We start from the raw sequence: 16,463 nt of genomic DNA, 5'->3' as shown, positions 1-16,463 counted from the left end.
TATTAAAAACAAATTTAAGGAACTGCAGATTGTAAAATTAAAGAAATGTATAAACTTGAAAAGTATGAATGAATAAAAATCACTGGTAACACCAAAAAAGAAGGGGAAATCCAGCCCAGGTTAAGCACTGTTTACTATAATAGGCACATTAGGCATGAACACTATTCTCCTCTTCCATTAAAACAGAAAATTGCTAACTTTGGATAGATCATGTTCCTTCTGCTGATCCTTCCCTCTTGGATCCAATGAGGTCACAAGGCTGAAAATCACTATTTGTTTTTCATGCATAACTTTCACATCAGGCACCCTCTTAAGCTCCCCCATCTTCCCCTTACTCAATAATGCTCTCCGTGTTTGATTCTGCTTCCAAGAGGCACTTTTCAGCTCTTGATGCAGATGTTTCCATCTGGGTCTTTCGGTTCTGAAGTGGGATGAGAAATCTGAACTCACTTTTTAAAAAATGACTTCCTGCAAATGTTATAGAGCTTCAACTTTTTTGTTTGGTTTTGTTGGTTTTTTTAAAAAACACCATACACGTTGTGTTCTGATTCCAGTTGTGACTAAGCTGGAATTACTTATCATAAAGGACTTTTTGCATTCTGCAACATCTTCCGGAGAGAACTTTGTATGGCACTGGGATGCAGGGGTTTATTTCAACTGCAACTCACCAGAACTCAGATCCGGCACCTCTCAGGTGGGCCCCATTGCCATTTTAAGGGAAGGAAGGAGGTGTTCATAATGGGTTCTTTTTCCAGAAAAATAGCACTGGTGGTCTGGAAACTGTTGGCCTCCAGATGTTGTTGGACTACAATTTCCCTCATCCCTGATCATTGGCCATGCTTGTTGGGGTTGATGGGAGTTGGAGTCCAGCAAGACATGGAGGATCACAGGTTGGTCTAAGACCTGATATGCTATGAAGTAATATTATTATTATTATTTATTTATACCCCGCCCATCTGGCTGGGTTTCCCCCACCACTCTGGGCGGCTTCCGACAAAGATTAAAATACATTAAAATGTCACAGATTAAAAACTTCCCTAAACAGGGCTGCCTTTAGGTGTTTTCTAAATGTCAGGTAGTTGTTTATCTCCTTGACCTCCGATGGGAGGGCGTTCCACAGGGCGGGTGCCACTACCGAGAAGGCCCTGTGCCTAGTTCCCTGTAGCTTTGCTTCTCGCAGTGAGGGAACCGCCAGAAGGCCCTCGGCGCTGGATCTCAGTGTCCGGGCTAAACGAAGGGGGTGGAGACGCTCCTTCAAGTATACAGGACCGAGGTTGTTTAGGTCTAGAACCCAGGTGAGGGATGGGAATCACTGCTATGTGCTATTTTCTTTCTCTTTTTTTTATCATTCAGTATTTATTGGTTTATAAACGATTCATACGGAAAACCATAAAAGGTAAACAAAAACATTTGTTAAGTGACGCTCTCTTCCTGACCTTCTCCTGCAGGAACTAAGTGTAGATGCCAAGAAATTTGCACTAGCAGAGCAGTACAAAAGCAGCAGCTGCCCTAGCATGGAGGGCCATTGCCTGGAGACACGTTGTGACGTTACTGGTGCTGGCCATGCATGAAATAGTCTGCTTCGGGATACACCATGAGGGGCAGGGGAAAGGAATTGGTGCTTAAATACAGCTGCAAGACTTAGGAAAGCGTTGGCCCTAGCGTTTGGGCTCTGCTTCAGGTAGCATGGCGCTTTTGGCCGGCACTGGCTGCGTCCCTGAAAGCCCTTCTGCTACAGAGCTGCCATATCACTTCTTTTTTGCTCCAGCTGTTGGAACCGTTCCTTTTCCAGAGACATGCTTAGCTGGTGCCTCTTCCAGCAGTAGAGCCCCCGACGTATTTCTGCACAGCAATTCATGTCTAGTTTTCCTTGTGGCAAGTACATCTGTAGTTTTAATAATTGCTTGTAATTCCTGAATGTTATATCACCACATTGCTTGCGAGGCAAATTGTTTGTGCAATGCTTGTCAGGCACACATTCATGGTTTCACTTCATTGGCCTTACAAATTGTCGGCTGATTGTTTGTTTTTTGTTTGTGTGAGAGACACCGAAGAGCAGAATACATTTTTTTTTCTCTAGAATGATAGGAGTGACTCCATTCGTGTTGCTTAGCCTAAGAGAGCATCGGGCAAAAAATTCAGCGGTTCGGTTCTGCTCTTTGTCTTGACTCTTGGAGACGTTTGAGGTTCAGCAATTTGAGATGGAGCCATCTTTGGCACATCCAAATTCCTCACCTGACGGTTTCAGTTAATGACTTGCCTGTATGAAAGCCGTCACAAATTAGACATAATAATAATAATAATAATAATAATAATAATAATAATAATAATAATAATAATTCATTATTTATGCCCCGCCCATCTGGCTGGGTTTCCCCAGCCACTCTGGGCGACTTCCAACAGGAAAATAAAATACAGTAATCTATTAAACATTAAAAGCCTCCCTAAACAGGGCTGCCTTCAGATGTCTTCTAAAAGTCTGCTAGTTGTTTTTCTCTTTGACATCTGATGGGAGGGTGTTCCACAGGGCGTGCGCCACTACCGAGAAGGCCCTCTGCCTGGTTCCCTGCAACTTGGCTTCTCGCAACAATTGAACCGCCAGAAGGCCCTCAGTGCTGGACCTCAGTGTCCAGGCAGAACGATGGGGGTCGAGACGCTCCTTCAGGTATACTGTACTGAGGCCATTTAGGGCTTTAAATGTCAGCACCAACACTTTGAATTGTACTCGGAAACGAACTGGGAGCCATCACATCACAGATAGATTCTTCTCTGCAGACAGTCCTCACATTTAGGACCAAGCTAGATATGCTGGTCTACGCCAATCATGTTGCAAGAGAGGGGAATACTTTGAAAACAGTGAAATGAGATCTGGGAAGGAATGCAGAGCCTTCCCCTGGCTTGTGGCATACACCCCCTAAAGCTACTTCCTCTTAAGCATGTTCCCTTTCAATCCAACACTTAAGCAGCTGCGGGAAGTCAAGCATCAGTCATGGAAGACAGGGGAGAGTTTAGCTTCTCTCACCCCTGAATCCCTTTGCACTATTAAAAATAAAACTACCTTACCTTTCTCTTTCTACGTGAGCCAGGCCATTCTGCGTCGAAACAGCCAGAACTACTGTCCTTAGCTATAAGCCATCAAGTGCCGAGTGATCAAGTGGTATATAGCGGTACCTTGGGTCTCAAACCTAATCCGTTCCCGAAGTCTGTTCCAAAACCAAAGCATTCCAAAACCAAGGCGCTTTCTCAAACAAAGTAATGCAAAATGGATTAATCCGTTTCAGACTTTTAAAAACAACCCCTAAAACAGCAATTTAACATGAATTTTTCTCTCTAACGAGACCATTGATCCATAAAATGAAAGCAATAATCAATGTTCTATACTATAAAATATATAAGACAGTATTGTAGATAATAAAAATTGAAATTATTTTTTTCTCTTACCTTCACTGATGATAGTCATTGTTTGGATGGGGGGCTTTTATCCATTTCCACAGTCACAATCAATCAATCAATCAATCAGTAGCTGAACTGGGTTCCACACAGTCACAAAAACAAATTAACTAAAAAAGCCTCAAAAACAAAAATGCAAAATAAATAGCAAAAACTATTTTGACTTCTGAAATGTTCAAAAACCAAGGCACAGCTTCTAATTGGAGCAGGTGCCCCAGAAACAATTGGATCAGGTGCCCCAAAAACAATAGCCGACAGCCGCATCAAACGTTCAACTTCTGGGTTTTCGGCATTTGGGAACCGAGGCGTTTGATAACCAAGGTACTACTGTACATAAATACGGGTGTGAAATTAGACTGTTTGAAAATGTGGGACAATGCACACAGTGGAAGGAAACATATTATGGAACATGTTAACCGCAAAAGAACCATACATTGAAAATGTGCTGAAACTATATATTCTGCATATGTATGCACGCTCTCCCCCTTTTTAAAAATGCCTTTCGAAAACAACTTCCCAAGGAGATGTACAATGAAATGCACATTGTGATGGAGTCCCAGCACCATTCACAATACTCTCTGGACCTATATTTTAACATGTTTCAAAGCACCTAAAGAAAAACCTCCCACACTAAAAGGCTCGGGTCAAGGAAATCATTTTCATAAATACCTGAATACGGATACCCATTTGTGGGATTCTGCATCTCCTTAGTGTAGTCCGGCTTTTATATTAATACCTAGGGCACACAGCGTTCCATAAATCATTTTGAATTCATTTGAAACCCAGGTTGAAAGTGGGTCATTCGGGTCGCTTGCATCTGCTGAGAAGCACGCCAGATGATGGCATGCAGAGAGTGCCAAATGGATGTTGTGTTAATGGTGACTAATGATGGGCATTGTTGAAAGTTACAAAGATAATACCTGTGCCCGTGGTTGCTAATGAATTATAGCCATTATGAAGATCCTACTGACACAATGTTTCAGCGGCAATCAGAATTATCTAGTTCCACTCCTTCCCCCCCTCCCTTTCATTTCCCCTAAAAGCAGATTATTTGGTAGAGATGAAAGAAGAGCTCCTATGATCTCCATATCTTCCATTGTACGCTGATGAATATTAGCGGAAGTTGGCCCTGGTTATGAATAGCCTAAAAAAATAATAATGCTTTTTTGAGCTTGCATATCTTATGAAAAGTGTATTGTTGCTGGTTGGTGATGTAGACTTTTAGAGTGACAACAAAATATTTCTCATTCCAGTCGATTTCCCAGCTTTAGAGGATGACATTTCAATCAACGGGGAAGACTTTGGAGAAGACTCTGAAGATGGTGAGTATGAGATATTGTGGGTTGCAGAACAAATATTTTAAAGGCAATGTAGATTTATGCAGCTCCAGGTCAAGTACAGTGGTACCTCGGTTCTCAAACTTAATCCGTTCTGGAAGTCCATTCCAAAACCAAAAAGTTCCAAAACCAAGGCATGCTTTCCCATAGAAAGTCATGCAAAACGGATTAATCTGTTCCGGAATTTTAAAAACAACCCCCTAAAACAGCAATATAACATGAATTTTACTCTCTAACGGGACCATTGATCCATAAAATGAAAGCAATAATCAATGTAAAGGTAAAGGGACCCCTGACCATTAGGTCCAGTCGTGACCGACTCTGGGGTTGCGCGCTCATCTCGCATTATTGGCCGAGGGAGCCGGCGTACAGCTTCCAGGTCATGTGGCCAGCATGACAAAGCCACTTCTGGCAAACCAGAGCAGCACATGGAAACGCTGTAGCGGTTCCTATTTATCTACTTGCATTTTGACATGCTTTCGAACTGCTAGGTTGGCAGGAGCTGGGACCAAGCAACAGGAGCTCGCCCCGTCACAGGGATTCGAACCGCTGACCATCTGATCAGCAAGCCCTAGGCTCAGTGGTTTAACCACAGCGCCACCTGGGTCCCATAATCAATGTACTATACTATAAAATAAATAAGGCAGTATTGTATTTTTTTAAAAAAGAAATCTTACCTGCACTGATGATCCATTTCCGCAGTCACACAATCAATCAACCAGTAGCTGAACTGGGTCCCACACAGTCACAAAAACAAATTAACCAAAAAAGCCTCAAAAACAAAAGCACAAAATAAATAGCAAAAACAAAAGCGCCAAACGGAATCCATTCTGGAAATCCGTTTGACTTCTGAAATGTTCGAAAACCAAGGCACTGCTTTTGATTGGTGCAGGTGCCCCGGAAAACGTTTGAAAACCGAAACACTTACTTCTGGGTTTTTGGCGTTTGGGAACCAAGACGTTTGAGAACCAAGGTACCACTGTATCTCAGAGATACAGTGGATTCTCAAGTTCTGGCTTAAATATGTTTTATCAAAGATGCTCAGCCACAAGTTGAAAGCAGTGACTGTTAGTCATGATGGCTACATAGTATTGATGTCCGACATGCCTCCGGACACTAGTTACTGGGGAACAATAGCAGGAGAAGGCTCTTTCACTTGCCAAAGGTATCTGGCTGCCCAGTGGAATGAATAGGTAGGCTTTGGAATGAATTCATTGGCAAAAACCCCCCACTCTTTAAGCTGAATAATCAACAGGATTCAACCCCACCCTAATTCCCATCAGCTGATACCATGGGTGCCATCAGGGAATGGGCAGTTGGGTGTGGTTTGGGGAAAATAGCCTTGCAGACCAACTTGGCATCATCCCAGTACGTTTCCGAGCGCAATTAAAAGTGTTGGTGCCTCGGCCCAGAATACCTGAAGGAGCGTCTCCAACCCCACCGTTCAGCCCAGACACTGAGGTCCAGCCCTGAGGGCTTTCTGGCAGTTCCCTCACTGCGAGATGTGAGCTTACAGGGAACCAGACAGAGGGCCTTCTCGGTGGTGGCACCCACCCTGTGGAAAGGCCTCCCATCAGATGTCAAGGAAATAAACAACTACAGTGGTACCTTGGTTTAAGAACAACTTAGTTTATGAACAACTTGGAGTAAGAACACTGCAAATCTGGAAGTAGGTGTTTTGGTCTGTGAACTTTGCCTTGGAAGCAGAACATGTTCCGCTTCCTGTTGAGTGTGTTCCATTTGTAAATTGAGTCCCCCGCTGCTATGGGAAAGCACGCCTTGATTTAAGAACACCTTGGTTTAAGAACGGACTTCCGGAACGGATTAAGTTTGTAAACCAAGGTACCACTGTATCTGACTTTTGGAAGGCATCTGAAGGCAGCCCTGTTTAGGGAAGTTTTCAATGTTTGATGTTTTGTCGTGTTTTTAATATTCTGTTGGGAGCTGCCCAGAGTGACTGGGGAAACCCAGCCAGATGGGCAGGATATAATTTATTTATTATTATTATTATTATTATTATTATTATTATTATTATTATTATGCTCAAATTGGCCCACAGGCCAGAGGTCCCCTGCCCCTGCTTTAAAAGTATGAATGGTACATGTGGAGTATATGAAAATATTGTCAGAAGGCATTTCAGTCTGGAAGTAATTCCTGGGATGGCTGGGAGAGTGAGACTAGTGGGCTTGAGCAAAGGTCATTTAAATTAAAGGTCACACCATTAAAGAGGATTGAGCTGTAGTGCAAATCTTCAAACGTTACGAGGCTTCATTCCACGTTTAGAAATATTTGAGCCTTTCTTTTCTTTTCTTTTTTGCTTTCTTCAACCAGTTCACCATTTTTCATTATGTGGCGTGCCCAGTTGTTTAAATGGAGATTCAGGTTACACTCAACGTATTTATTTACTTAGCAGATTAATACTCTGCTTTCTGATGGAAGTTCTCAGAGCGGATCACAGCATTTATAAAATGCCATTGATACATTACAAACATACACTTGAAACAAAACAAAGCAAAACCGGCCATGGAGGAGGAGGAGGAGGAGCCGCCGCCTGGTGTTGTCTTCGCCTGCCTCTCTCAAAATACTTTCCAATAGAGCCAACTAGATGGTTATTGGAATTTCCCACTAGATAGTCAATCATGATCTGTGCAGCTTTAAATATGATCCTAAACTAGTTGGCTGGGAAAAACAATCTGATTTGGTCTGACCACCCATATCACTGCTCTAAGAACCACTGGAACATACCAAATTTTGATAACTAGTGTCCCAGTTGGCCAAGGCAAGTTTTGATTTCGTATATCTGTACATCACAGGAACACAGCAAGCCGTTGCATACAAAGACATCGCATTGGTCCATCTAGCTCACTGTTGTTGACACTGGCAACAGTTCCTCAGGGTCCCAGGCAAAAGACTTTTCCAGCCCTGCTGAGACATAAATCTACACCTCTTTCCTGAGAAATAGATTGTGGTACAAATACCGGGGTACTTATCTGTTAATGGCGGGGACTGTATACTGAAGTAGTTGCACATGACCATCTAGCCCTCGGAGAATCCCAACAGTCAAGAACAGGCATAGGCAAACTCCGGCCCTCCAGATGTTTGGGACTACAATTCCCATCACCCCTAGCTAACAGGACCAGTGGTCAGGGATGATGGGAATTGTAGTCCCAAACATATGGAGGGCCGGAGTTTGCCTATGCCTGGTCAAGAAGAAGAGAAACTTCAGAAAGGAAGGTTTTTTTTCACAGGTGGAGAAACTTCCTCCATCCTGTTGGATGGCAGCTGCAGTTATCTAGATTCTAGGACAACATGGAGTATAGATAGTTACAAGGGACGTGGGTGACGCTGTGGTCTAAACCACTGAGCCTCTTGGGCTTGCCAATCAGAAGGTCAGCGATTCAAATCCCCACGATGGGGTGAGCTCCCGTTGCTCTGTCCCCGCTCCTGCCATCCTAGCAGTTCGGAAGCACACCAGTGTGAGTAGATAAATAGGTACCGCCACAGCGGGGAGGTAAATGGCATTTCTGTGCGCTCTGGCTTCCGTCACGGTGTTCTGTTGTGCCAGATGCGGTTTAGTCATGCTGGTCACATGACCTGGAAAGCTGTCTGTAGACAAACACCGGCTCCCTCGGCCTGAAAGCGAGATGAGCATCACAACCCCATATTCGCCTTTGACTAGACTTAACCATCCAGGGTTCCTTTACCTTTACCTTTTACCTTTATAGATACAGTAGTTAATACTGAGGGTGCATTTTCCTCAGGGCCTTAATACATTGGAGTGCAGTAAACAAACTGGCTGCCACTGTGTGAGAAAAAGTTACTTCGAAAACCATTACTTGAACTCACAAGCTCTTCTGAATTCTCCCCCGCCCGCCGCCCTGGTTGTTATTTTTGTGAGCACGTCAGAATTAACATCCTTCAGATGTAATACATCAAGAGGAACAGAAATCAGCTGGAGCATAAACTGGGGACAAATTAGGCGTAGAAATTTGGCAACTAACAGCTACAGTTTTGATTCGTTGTGGGGGGGAACGCTATCTTGCTCTCTTTTCATCGCACTGAGCCAGAACCGCGCAGGAATTCTTTGAGAAAAGCAGAGAGGAAAACATGGGATGGGGAAGTTGTAAAGAGAGATAATTTGGAGGTGTGGTTGACGCTTCCCATACCAGATCCGTACCTCCACAGACAGTACAAATTGGAAGCAAGAGTTGGGGCAGGGAGATATATATATTTCCCACCACACAAGCCCATCACCTAAAGTGATAATGTGGGGACCACAGCTGGGCGATATCTGCTTTTCAACATTGTGATATATATCACCAGCTGATATATCATGATGTCTGAAATAAGGGTGGAAGTAGGTAGAGACACTGGCCGGCTTCACGCTTTTCCCCGCATTGTGGTTTTCCGCACAGCACACACATCCACACATTGTGATTCACAATACATTGCCAGGTCAAAAATTATGAAACCGATATCACGAGATGGACTTCATTTTTTCCCCATTTTTTAAAAATATGTATTTATTTTTTCCCCCTCCATAAACAATATTTTCGACAATAAATAACAAACACACAAACTTTCTGCTCTGCCAAGCATATGACTTCCCTCCTTCCCTTCAGCAGGTTTTCCGCTTTCAAGTCCTGTCTCACAATTTAGCTCTTTAACTTCCATTGTCCACATTGTAGGATTTGTTTCAATCCTGCTCGTGTCGTCAGATTTTTGCAATTATTATTCAAATACGCAATAAATTTACTCCAATCCCTTTGAAATTTATGATCGTCCTGATCTGGAACCCTGCAGGTCAATCTGGCCAGTTCTGCAAAGTCCATCATGGACTTCAAACCGGTTTGGGACGGTGTATCGCCCAGCCCTCGTAAGGACCACCTTTCCCGTGAGCTAGCATATGGGGCACAATGGTGACTCCTTTTCTAACCATCTGTTTCGACTATGTTTCAGACTACTTAGGCCTGGAGAAGAACAACAACACGCTGTTTTCAACAAACTCTCCAATCACCCCAAAGATGGGCAAAGAGAAGAGCTGGCTGTACACTCTGGACCCAATCCTGGTCACCATCATAGCCATGAGTTCCCTTGGTGTGCTCCTCGGGGCGATTTGTGCGGGTTTACTTCTGTACTGCACGTGTTCCTACGCCGGCCTGTCCTCTCGGAGCTCCACCACCCTGGAGAACTACAACTTCGAGCTCTATGACGGCATCAAGCACAAGGTCAAAATGAACCACCAAAAGTGCTGCTCTGAGGCATGACTGATTGCACCAGAATCGCATTTGACATTTCATTCCAGCAGAAGTGGCTGGTGAAGATTACTTTTTATATGGGAGCTGAATGCCATAATCTTACACGAAGCCGGAGCTGGAATACGCAAGTGGGGAGGAGTCACGGACAGCCCTGCTGTTTCAAAAAGGAGGAGGAAACGAGGAGGAGGAAGAGGAGGACAGTGTAAACTTTCTTTTTTCCAGGGGGAAGGATTACCGTCGGAGAGAACGACGGCTTATTGTTCTCACGATAAGAACCAGGCTGGGGCAGGCTAAGGAGCTGCCATGCTTATTGTTGTTATGTCTTATTCAAGTGAATCAAATCCAGAAGAGTCAAAACGTTTGGTTAGCAATTTAGGAAGTGAGAAACAGAATGTTGAACGTTATTTTCCACTTCTTTTCCCCTAACAGGATAGTTGAGAATACTCCAGAGAGTTTCTCCCCGCCCTACCCTCTCCCTCCCAACCCAACCCAACCCAACCCAACCCCGGTTCCTCTTTCGGTGGCCAGGCTAATCTTTAAAAATTACACACAACCACACATGCAAGCCTAAACACCCCCCCAAAAAAATATATTCAGCTTATCGCCATTCAGAAAGGCTCCTTGATTTTAAGGGATTTGTTTTTGTCGGTAATACAAGCCCAGCAAGCTGCAATTTATAGACACACACACACACCAAAAAAAAAAAAAAGTATGTTGTTGCCTTTACCTTTTTCTGATCAGGAATTAGGCTTGCGGGTCAATGGGAGCAGGAGTGCTTTCTTCCCAGATTACAAAGCAAAAGAGAAAGGCAGCCTGAGGTGCGAAATTCGACAGAGGTGCCTCCTCGAGAGAAGCTGAAGAGCCTTAAAGTGATTTGCAAATAAGAGCCATTTATTAAATCCAGAGCTTGGATTGAAACAGCGGAGGCCTTCATCATAAGGGCTGTCTTTTACTTTTCTTTCGGTCCTCTCCCCCCCCCCCAACCTGCACTTCCCTTTATAATCCCATCCCTTTTATTATAAGAAAATTGCAGCAAACAAAAGACACAATTATAAGATGCCCGAGAACTCAGGAGATGGCTTTTTCTATGCTTCGAGAGGAGGACAGGCTGCTATATATATATATTTGTTAATGCTGTGACCACTCTGACGGGGGAGGGGGAGGAATGGAGTTAAAGGGAGGGGGGAGGAATACAGCGATCCAGCCCCCGATGGAGAGTGGCAAGGATACCTCCTTCCTCTTAGCAGGCATGATTTTAGTTTCTTCTTTTGCTAGTACTAAGGGCTTCATTCTGCAAAGACGCCTGGCCACTTGTCAGTGATAAAGGGAGTTGTGGTCCGACAACATCCCGACAGCGACAGATTCCCCCACCTCTGAGTGGCGCTGCCTTTGAGCACATGCCTGGTGGGCGCAACCCTGGTGCTTTCTGCCTGGCCAAGGCATCACTTCTTTGCAGAGTTAGGCCTTTGGGTGGGAAGCAACCATTGCGATCCTTTGCAGTCTCATCTGATATGCCAGTGCGGTTGTCGGGGAAACAGGAAAAAGGCCTGGACCAGTCTGCTGCCACCTTCCTATCCCTTCAGAACAGTGCAACTTGCTCCCTAGTGATTTGCAAGGCAAATGGTTTGCTTTCGAAGGGTTTTGTGTTCGTATGTGTACGTATCTTTTTTTAATCAAGTGCCTTAGAAAAAATATTTTTTCCCTTTACTTAGAGGTGTGTGCTGTATCAAAATACAAGGGAGGCACCCCCCCTTTCCCCTGTTCCTCTTCCTTTTCATCCTCACGATCATAATCTTCTTCATCATCATCGTGGTCCTTGGATCTCTACTGGGTAGAGTTTTGTCCTTTCAAGTGGTCCAATATATTTCTAATGCTGTCATGCCTGAGGTGTGTCGCAGACCAGTAAAAGAGAAGTTTACAAATGCTAAGTTTTGATCTCCAATGCCTCTTGTTTCAGCTCTTGTTTCAGCCATCTTCAAGCGACTTCTTTTTTTTTTTTAGGAGAAATCCAAGTGGCTGCTATGTAGGAAGGATCTCCAGACTCAGCGGGTGGGGATCCGCAGCAGAAATTTCAGAAATCTGCTGTGGGGTCAACGCCTGACAGTAAACATGCATGCCAGGATAACGTTGCTGGGGTGCTGGCGCAATAGCATGTTTTGTGACGTTGTGCTAGCACAGCCGTTGAAATGCAGTCTTCTAGGCACATAATGCAGCGGTCAGCAAACATTGGGGCCCAGTTCTCATGTTTCACTTCTCAGGTGTGCATCCTGCCATGTGCACGCCAGATAGCAAACAGGATTTGCTTGCCGCGTAACATGTGAAATGGCCCTCGGAGCAGCTTTGGGATGTACGCTTATCTTTGCAGAATGAACAGAGCTTTTGGCACATGCGATGCTTCTTTACTTAGGTATACAAGTGGACAAGCAAAGCACTTCCTTTCGGGGACGTGCCAACGCCACAATCCGGAACAGAGTTGGGTTTCCTTGAACTCAAATGTTTCCACAGCGCCTTTAATTCTGTGGCAGACCCTGGGCCTTAAAACTGTGTTTTTTCATACCATGCTCTGGGGAGCCGCCAGGATTCCCTGGAAGTTTTGCAGGAGTTATTTTAATACATCAGTAACACCTGTTGACACACATCCCCCCCAAAAAACAACTTGGTCTACTGCTGCAAATCTTTCCGAAACTGCACTGCAACATTGGGAAGCCTTGGGTTTTGTCCTAGAGCACATGCGCGCAGTTCAAGCAAGGAAACCAACCCCAAGCCAGCATCTCTTGCGAACTGTGTGCATGCTTTAAAAATCAAGCCTCGAGATTCAGTGCAGGAGTTCTGTGGCTGATGCTCAAGGGCTTTCTTGATGTGGAAGTTTCCCTGGTGGTAGGAAGTTTGAAAAAACACTGCCTTTCCAGCAGTCTGGATACAGCACCATAAAAAGTCCCCTTTTCATAGAGGATTCCTGTGTCTTTCCGGCATATTCCACATCCAAACTTTTCTCCCCTTCCCCCCTAATTTCAAGAGAAATGCAGAGAGTAATGTTACAGGGTCATTTTGCAGACCAGATTGCTGCTACGGTCATTCAAGAAAGGGGCCTGAGCCGGCCAAAGTTAGCCGCTTTCTTTCGGTCCCATTGATTTCAATGGGAGAGAGAAGCACGTGCTAAAAACTCTGGCAGGATTGTGCCCCCCCCTCCGATTTTTATTTCTCTTATATTTGTATGAAGGAGGACAGGCTGTATCTGTGAAGGTCACCTGACAGGAGTTATAGATATATTAAAAGGTAGAGTCGCTGTCTGTAGTAGACATGCAGAGAGTGAGAGTTCGTGTATACATATATTTCAACGCATATGTGTTTGCGCGTGCTTGTGAGTTCTCTGTATGCGTTATGTATGTGCGTGGTTACGTGGGACTACTTGTACCTTTAAATCGGCGGCCAGAGGATGCTACTGACCTTGGCACGAATGCAGCGGGGGGAGTTTTAGTGCAAACTGCGTAGTAACGAAACCAGCTCCCTCTTAGAGAGTCCCATACTTTTGTATTCCATGTTGGTTGGTACAGGGGCTTGGCTGCGTGCACTCAGTGAGCAGAATCAGGCCACAATGCTGCAGAGCTGATACCTCACTTACCTCTCTGCTGGGTGCTTTACTGTTCTAATGCAGAAAACTTGACTGATTGTATTTTTAACAGGGCAAGGAAGGAAAAACAGTGCATACATTCATGTCAAATACATCTTCACCTGCAAAATAATAATAATAAAAATGTGTTATATTTGCTGATCCATGTTCTTTGGCAATTCCCCACCTTTCCAAAGTACACAGAGGAGAAAAAAAGAAGAAGTCCAATCCTGCGTTACCAATGTTGAAATAGGTGTTAACTCCCCACCCCCTCGAAGGCATCTTTGTTGTGGCTGACAAGAGGGGGGGCTTTAGTGTAGCTGATCCTTGCTTTTGCAGGGAGGTGTTGACAAGGGAGCATGGGGATAAAGAAGAAGAAAAAAGAAAACCAACACCATTGGGGGAAAAAATGGTATGCAGGGAAAACAGAATTTCTCACATTTTACCAGCTCAAGGTAGTTTGACCATTTACTGGCTGAGCCAGATCATGTGGACTTTAAAGCTTTTACTGTGATTCTTCAGTGTTTAAGGAAAGACAAACTCAAACTGTGTTTCTATTATTTGTATAAAAGCCTTTTAAAAGTACTATTTAATAAACATTACAGTAGATCTTTGTCTTTGTCCATGGAGTTTTCTTGGCAGCGATACTGGAGTGGCTTGCCAGTTCCTTCTCCAGGTGGATCACGTTTAGTCAAAACTCTCCACTATGACCTGTCCATCTTGGGTGGCACTGCATGGCATAGCTCATAGCTTCTCTGAGTTAGTTATTCAAGCCCCTTCGCCACGACAAGGCATTGATCCATGAAGGGCTATGGTCTATGGGGTCACGAAGAGTCGGACACGACTAAACGACAACAAAGTAGATCTCTCTCTCTCTCTCTCTCTCTCTCTCTCTCTCTCGTGTGTGTGTGTTTGGTTCATTTCTTTTGCAGCTGGGGAGGCCTGTCAGCCTCTGTGCTTGTCGCCTGGGTCCAGCAAGGGAGATCTGCATGCTAAAGTCAACTTCCATTGTGTGCCATTGATGGAGCAGTTGAGCACATACCTATTCACAGCTCAGCGAAGTGGCCAGGTGTGTCTTTCATTTGGCTGCCCAGAAAAATCACAGGAAGGCTGTTCTCCCCACCCCCCCATTTTCTTAGCGCACCAGCATCCTCCAGATTAGGCGTTCTGTCCAAGAATGTCTTTCAGAGGTTCACGCAGATACACGGAGAGTGAAAACACCCGTAATTCACACACCCCTGCCTTTAATTAAACCACACAAAAAATGGTCACACTGGACCTGGCACCAATATGATTGCTGCTTTCAAACCCATTCTTGTGCACGACAGCCCAGGCTTTCCAGGTTAATATTCCCCGATGATGTTTACTAGAATGCTGTACTCTTCCAAATTATTTGCAGTAAGGAAGTCAAGATTGGGCTCTTCCCTTTAATCTCACTGCATTTAAAAAAAAACGGAATTCCACAATGCTGCATATCGGTGTGAGTTGCGAGCATTGAAATAAGGCTCAGAAGCGAACTTGTAATCCTCACATTTACTCCCCGCACCACGATGCCCTCGCAGCAAAATATTTGACATTTCTAATGTATTAATAATGCCTGATGGCACCCAGCAATCTGCTATTTACAGAGAATATTTCCCTCTTATCTTTTCTTTTCTCTACAAATGTTTACACAGGCCGGTGGAAAATGGTGCCAGATTTAGGCATGGCAGAGGTTTCAAACTGGAAGAGGTACCGGCAGCAGCGGCTGGGAAGAAACATGAGCCATCTGAATCCCGGGGCCATTCTAGCTCCTGTTGTATTTAGATGTGACTCTTGGCTTTCCATCCTTGTTTCTTCCATTCAGGCATATCGCTTGCTGGAACCGGATCAAACCTTGCAGAATGTTTGTGTCTTTGCGGAAGAAGGTTCATCTGATCTCTGCAGGAATGTGTGTTTGTCCGGGCGTTTGAATTCGGTATACCTTCCTGTGGGACTGAGTTCTCATCCCCCCCCCCCCGATGCCTGTAATCTGGGAGCTGGAGGGTTGACCAGAGCTATCCAGCCTGTTTCTGTTGCCAAGGCTCAGCCCTGAAACATCCACTGTTTAATCTGAGCAAGGACTCAGGCTCTGGTCCTGTTCCTGATATCATGGTTTAGCCCTGAGATACAGGAAGTCGAATGTTCTCTTGTGACTCGCTTGGTATTTTGTGGGGGCAGAAAAACTTCTACAAAACATGGTGCGTTGACTGAGAAGGTGACTAGTAATCATGTTTGTGGCTGAGCGATGTCGCTTGTCTTATTTACAAGGCTGTTTTCCCCTTAAGCAACTAAGACTACAGAATGACACCACAAAGTCACCACAGTCATCTCACCCACATCCAGAAAATGCTTCCCATTTGGAGCACAAATGCTTTCCAGGCAGATTCTGCAATCCAGTAATTCTCTTTTTAGAAGTTACCACATTTTTCCGTGTACGTTTCCGAGCACAATTCAAAGAGTTGGTGCTGACATTTAAAGCCCTAAACGGCCTCGGTCCTGTATACCTGAAGGAGCGTCTCCACCCCTCATCGTTTAGCCCGGACACTGAGATCCAGCACTGAGGGCCTTCTGGCAGTTCCCTCACTGCGAGAAGCCAAGCTACAGGGAACCAGGCAGAGGGCCTTCTCGGTAGTGGTGCCCGCCCTGTGGAATGCCCCCCCACCAGAGGTCAAAGAGAACAACAATTACCAGACCTTTAGAAGGCATCTTAAGGCAGCCCTGTTTAGGGAAGCTTTTAATCTGTGATATTTTAATGTATTTTGCTATTTGTTGGAAGCCGCCCAGAGT

The 16,463-nt window shown here is 44.7% G+C and overlaps 1 protein-coding gene across 1 annotated transcript in view; it reads left to right on the top strand.

The window, feature by feature from the left end:
• The window catches only part of NRP2 (neuropilin 2), a 214,894-nt gene extending 200,626 nt beyond the window's left edge, over nt 1–14,268 (top strand). Inside the window, exons 16-17 of the mRNA XM_035137736.3 lie at nt 4,704–4,772; nt 9,747–14,268. Of these exons, the coding sequence (XP_034993627.3) occupies nt 4,704–4,772; nt 9,747–10,054 (377 nt within the window). The 3' untranslated portion in view covers nt 10,055–14,268. The remainder of the gene's footprint in view (nt 1–4,703; nt 4,773–9,746) is intronic.
• Nucleotides 14,269–16,463: the final 2,195 nt, after the last annotated feature.

Source organism: Zootoca vivipara, chromosome 1 (assembly GCF_965207765.1).
Source record: "Zootoca vivipara chromosome 1, rZooViv2.hap1.1, whole genome shotgun sequence".
Classification (NCBI taxonomy): domain Eukaryota; kingdom Metazoa; phylum Chordata; class Lepidosauria; order Squamata; family Lacertidae; genus Zootoca; species Zootoca vivipara.
This window is presented reverse-complemented; position numbering and strand designations above follow the sequence as displayed.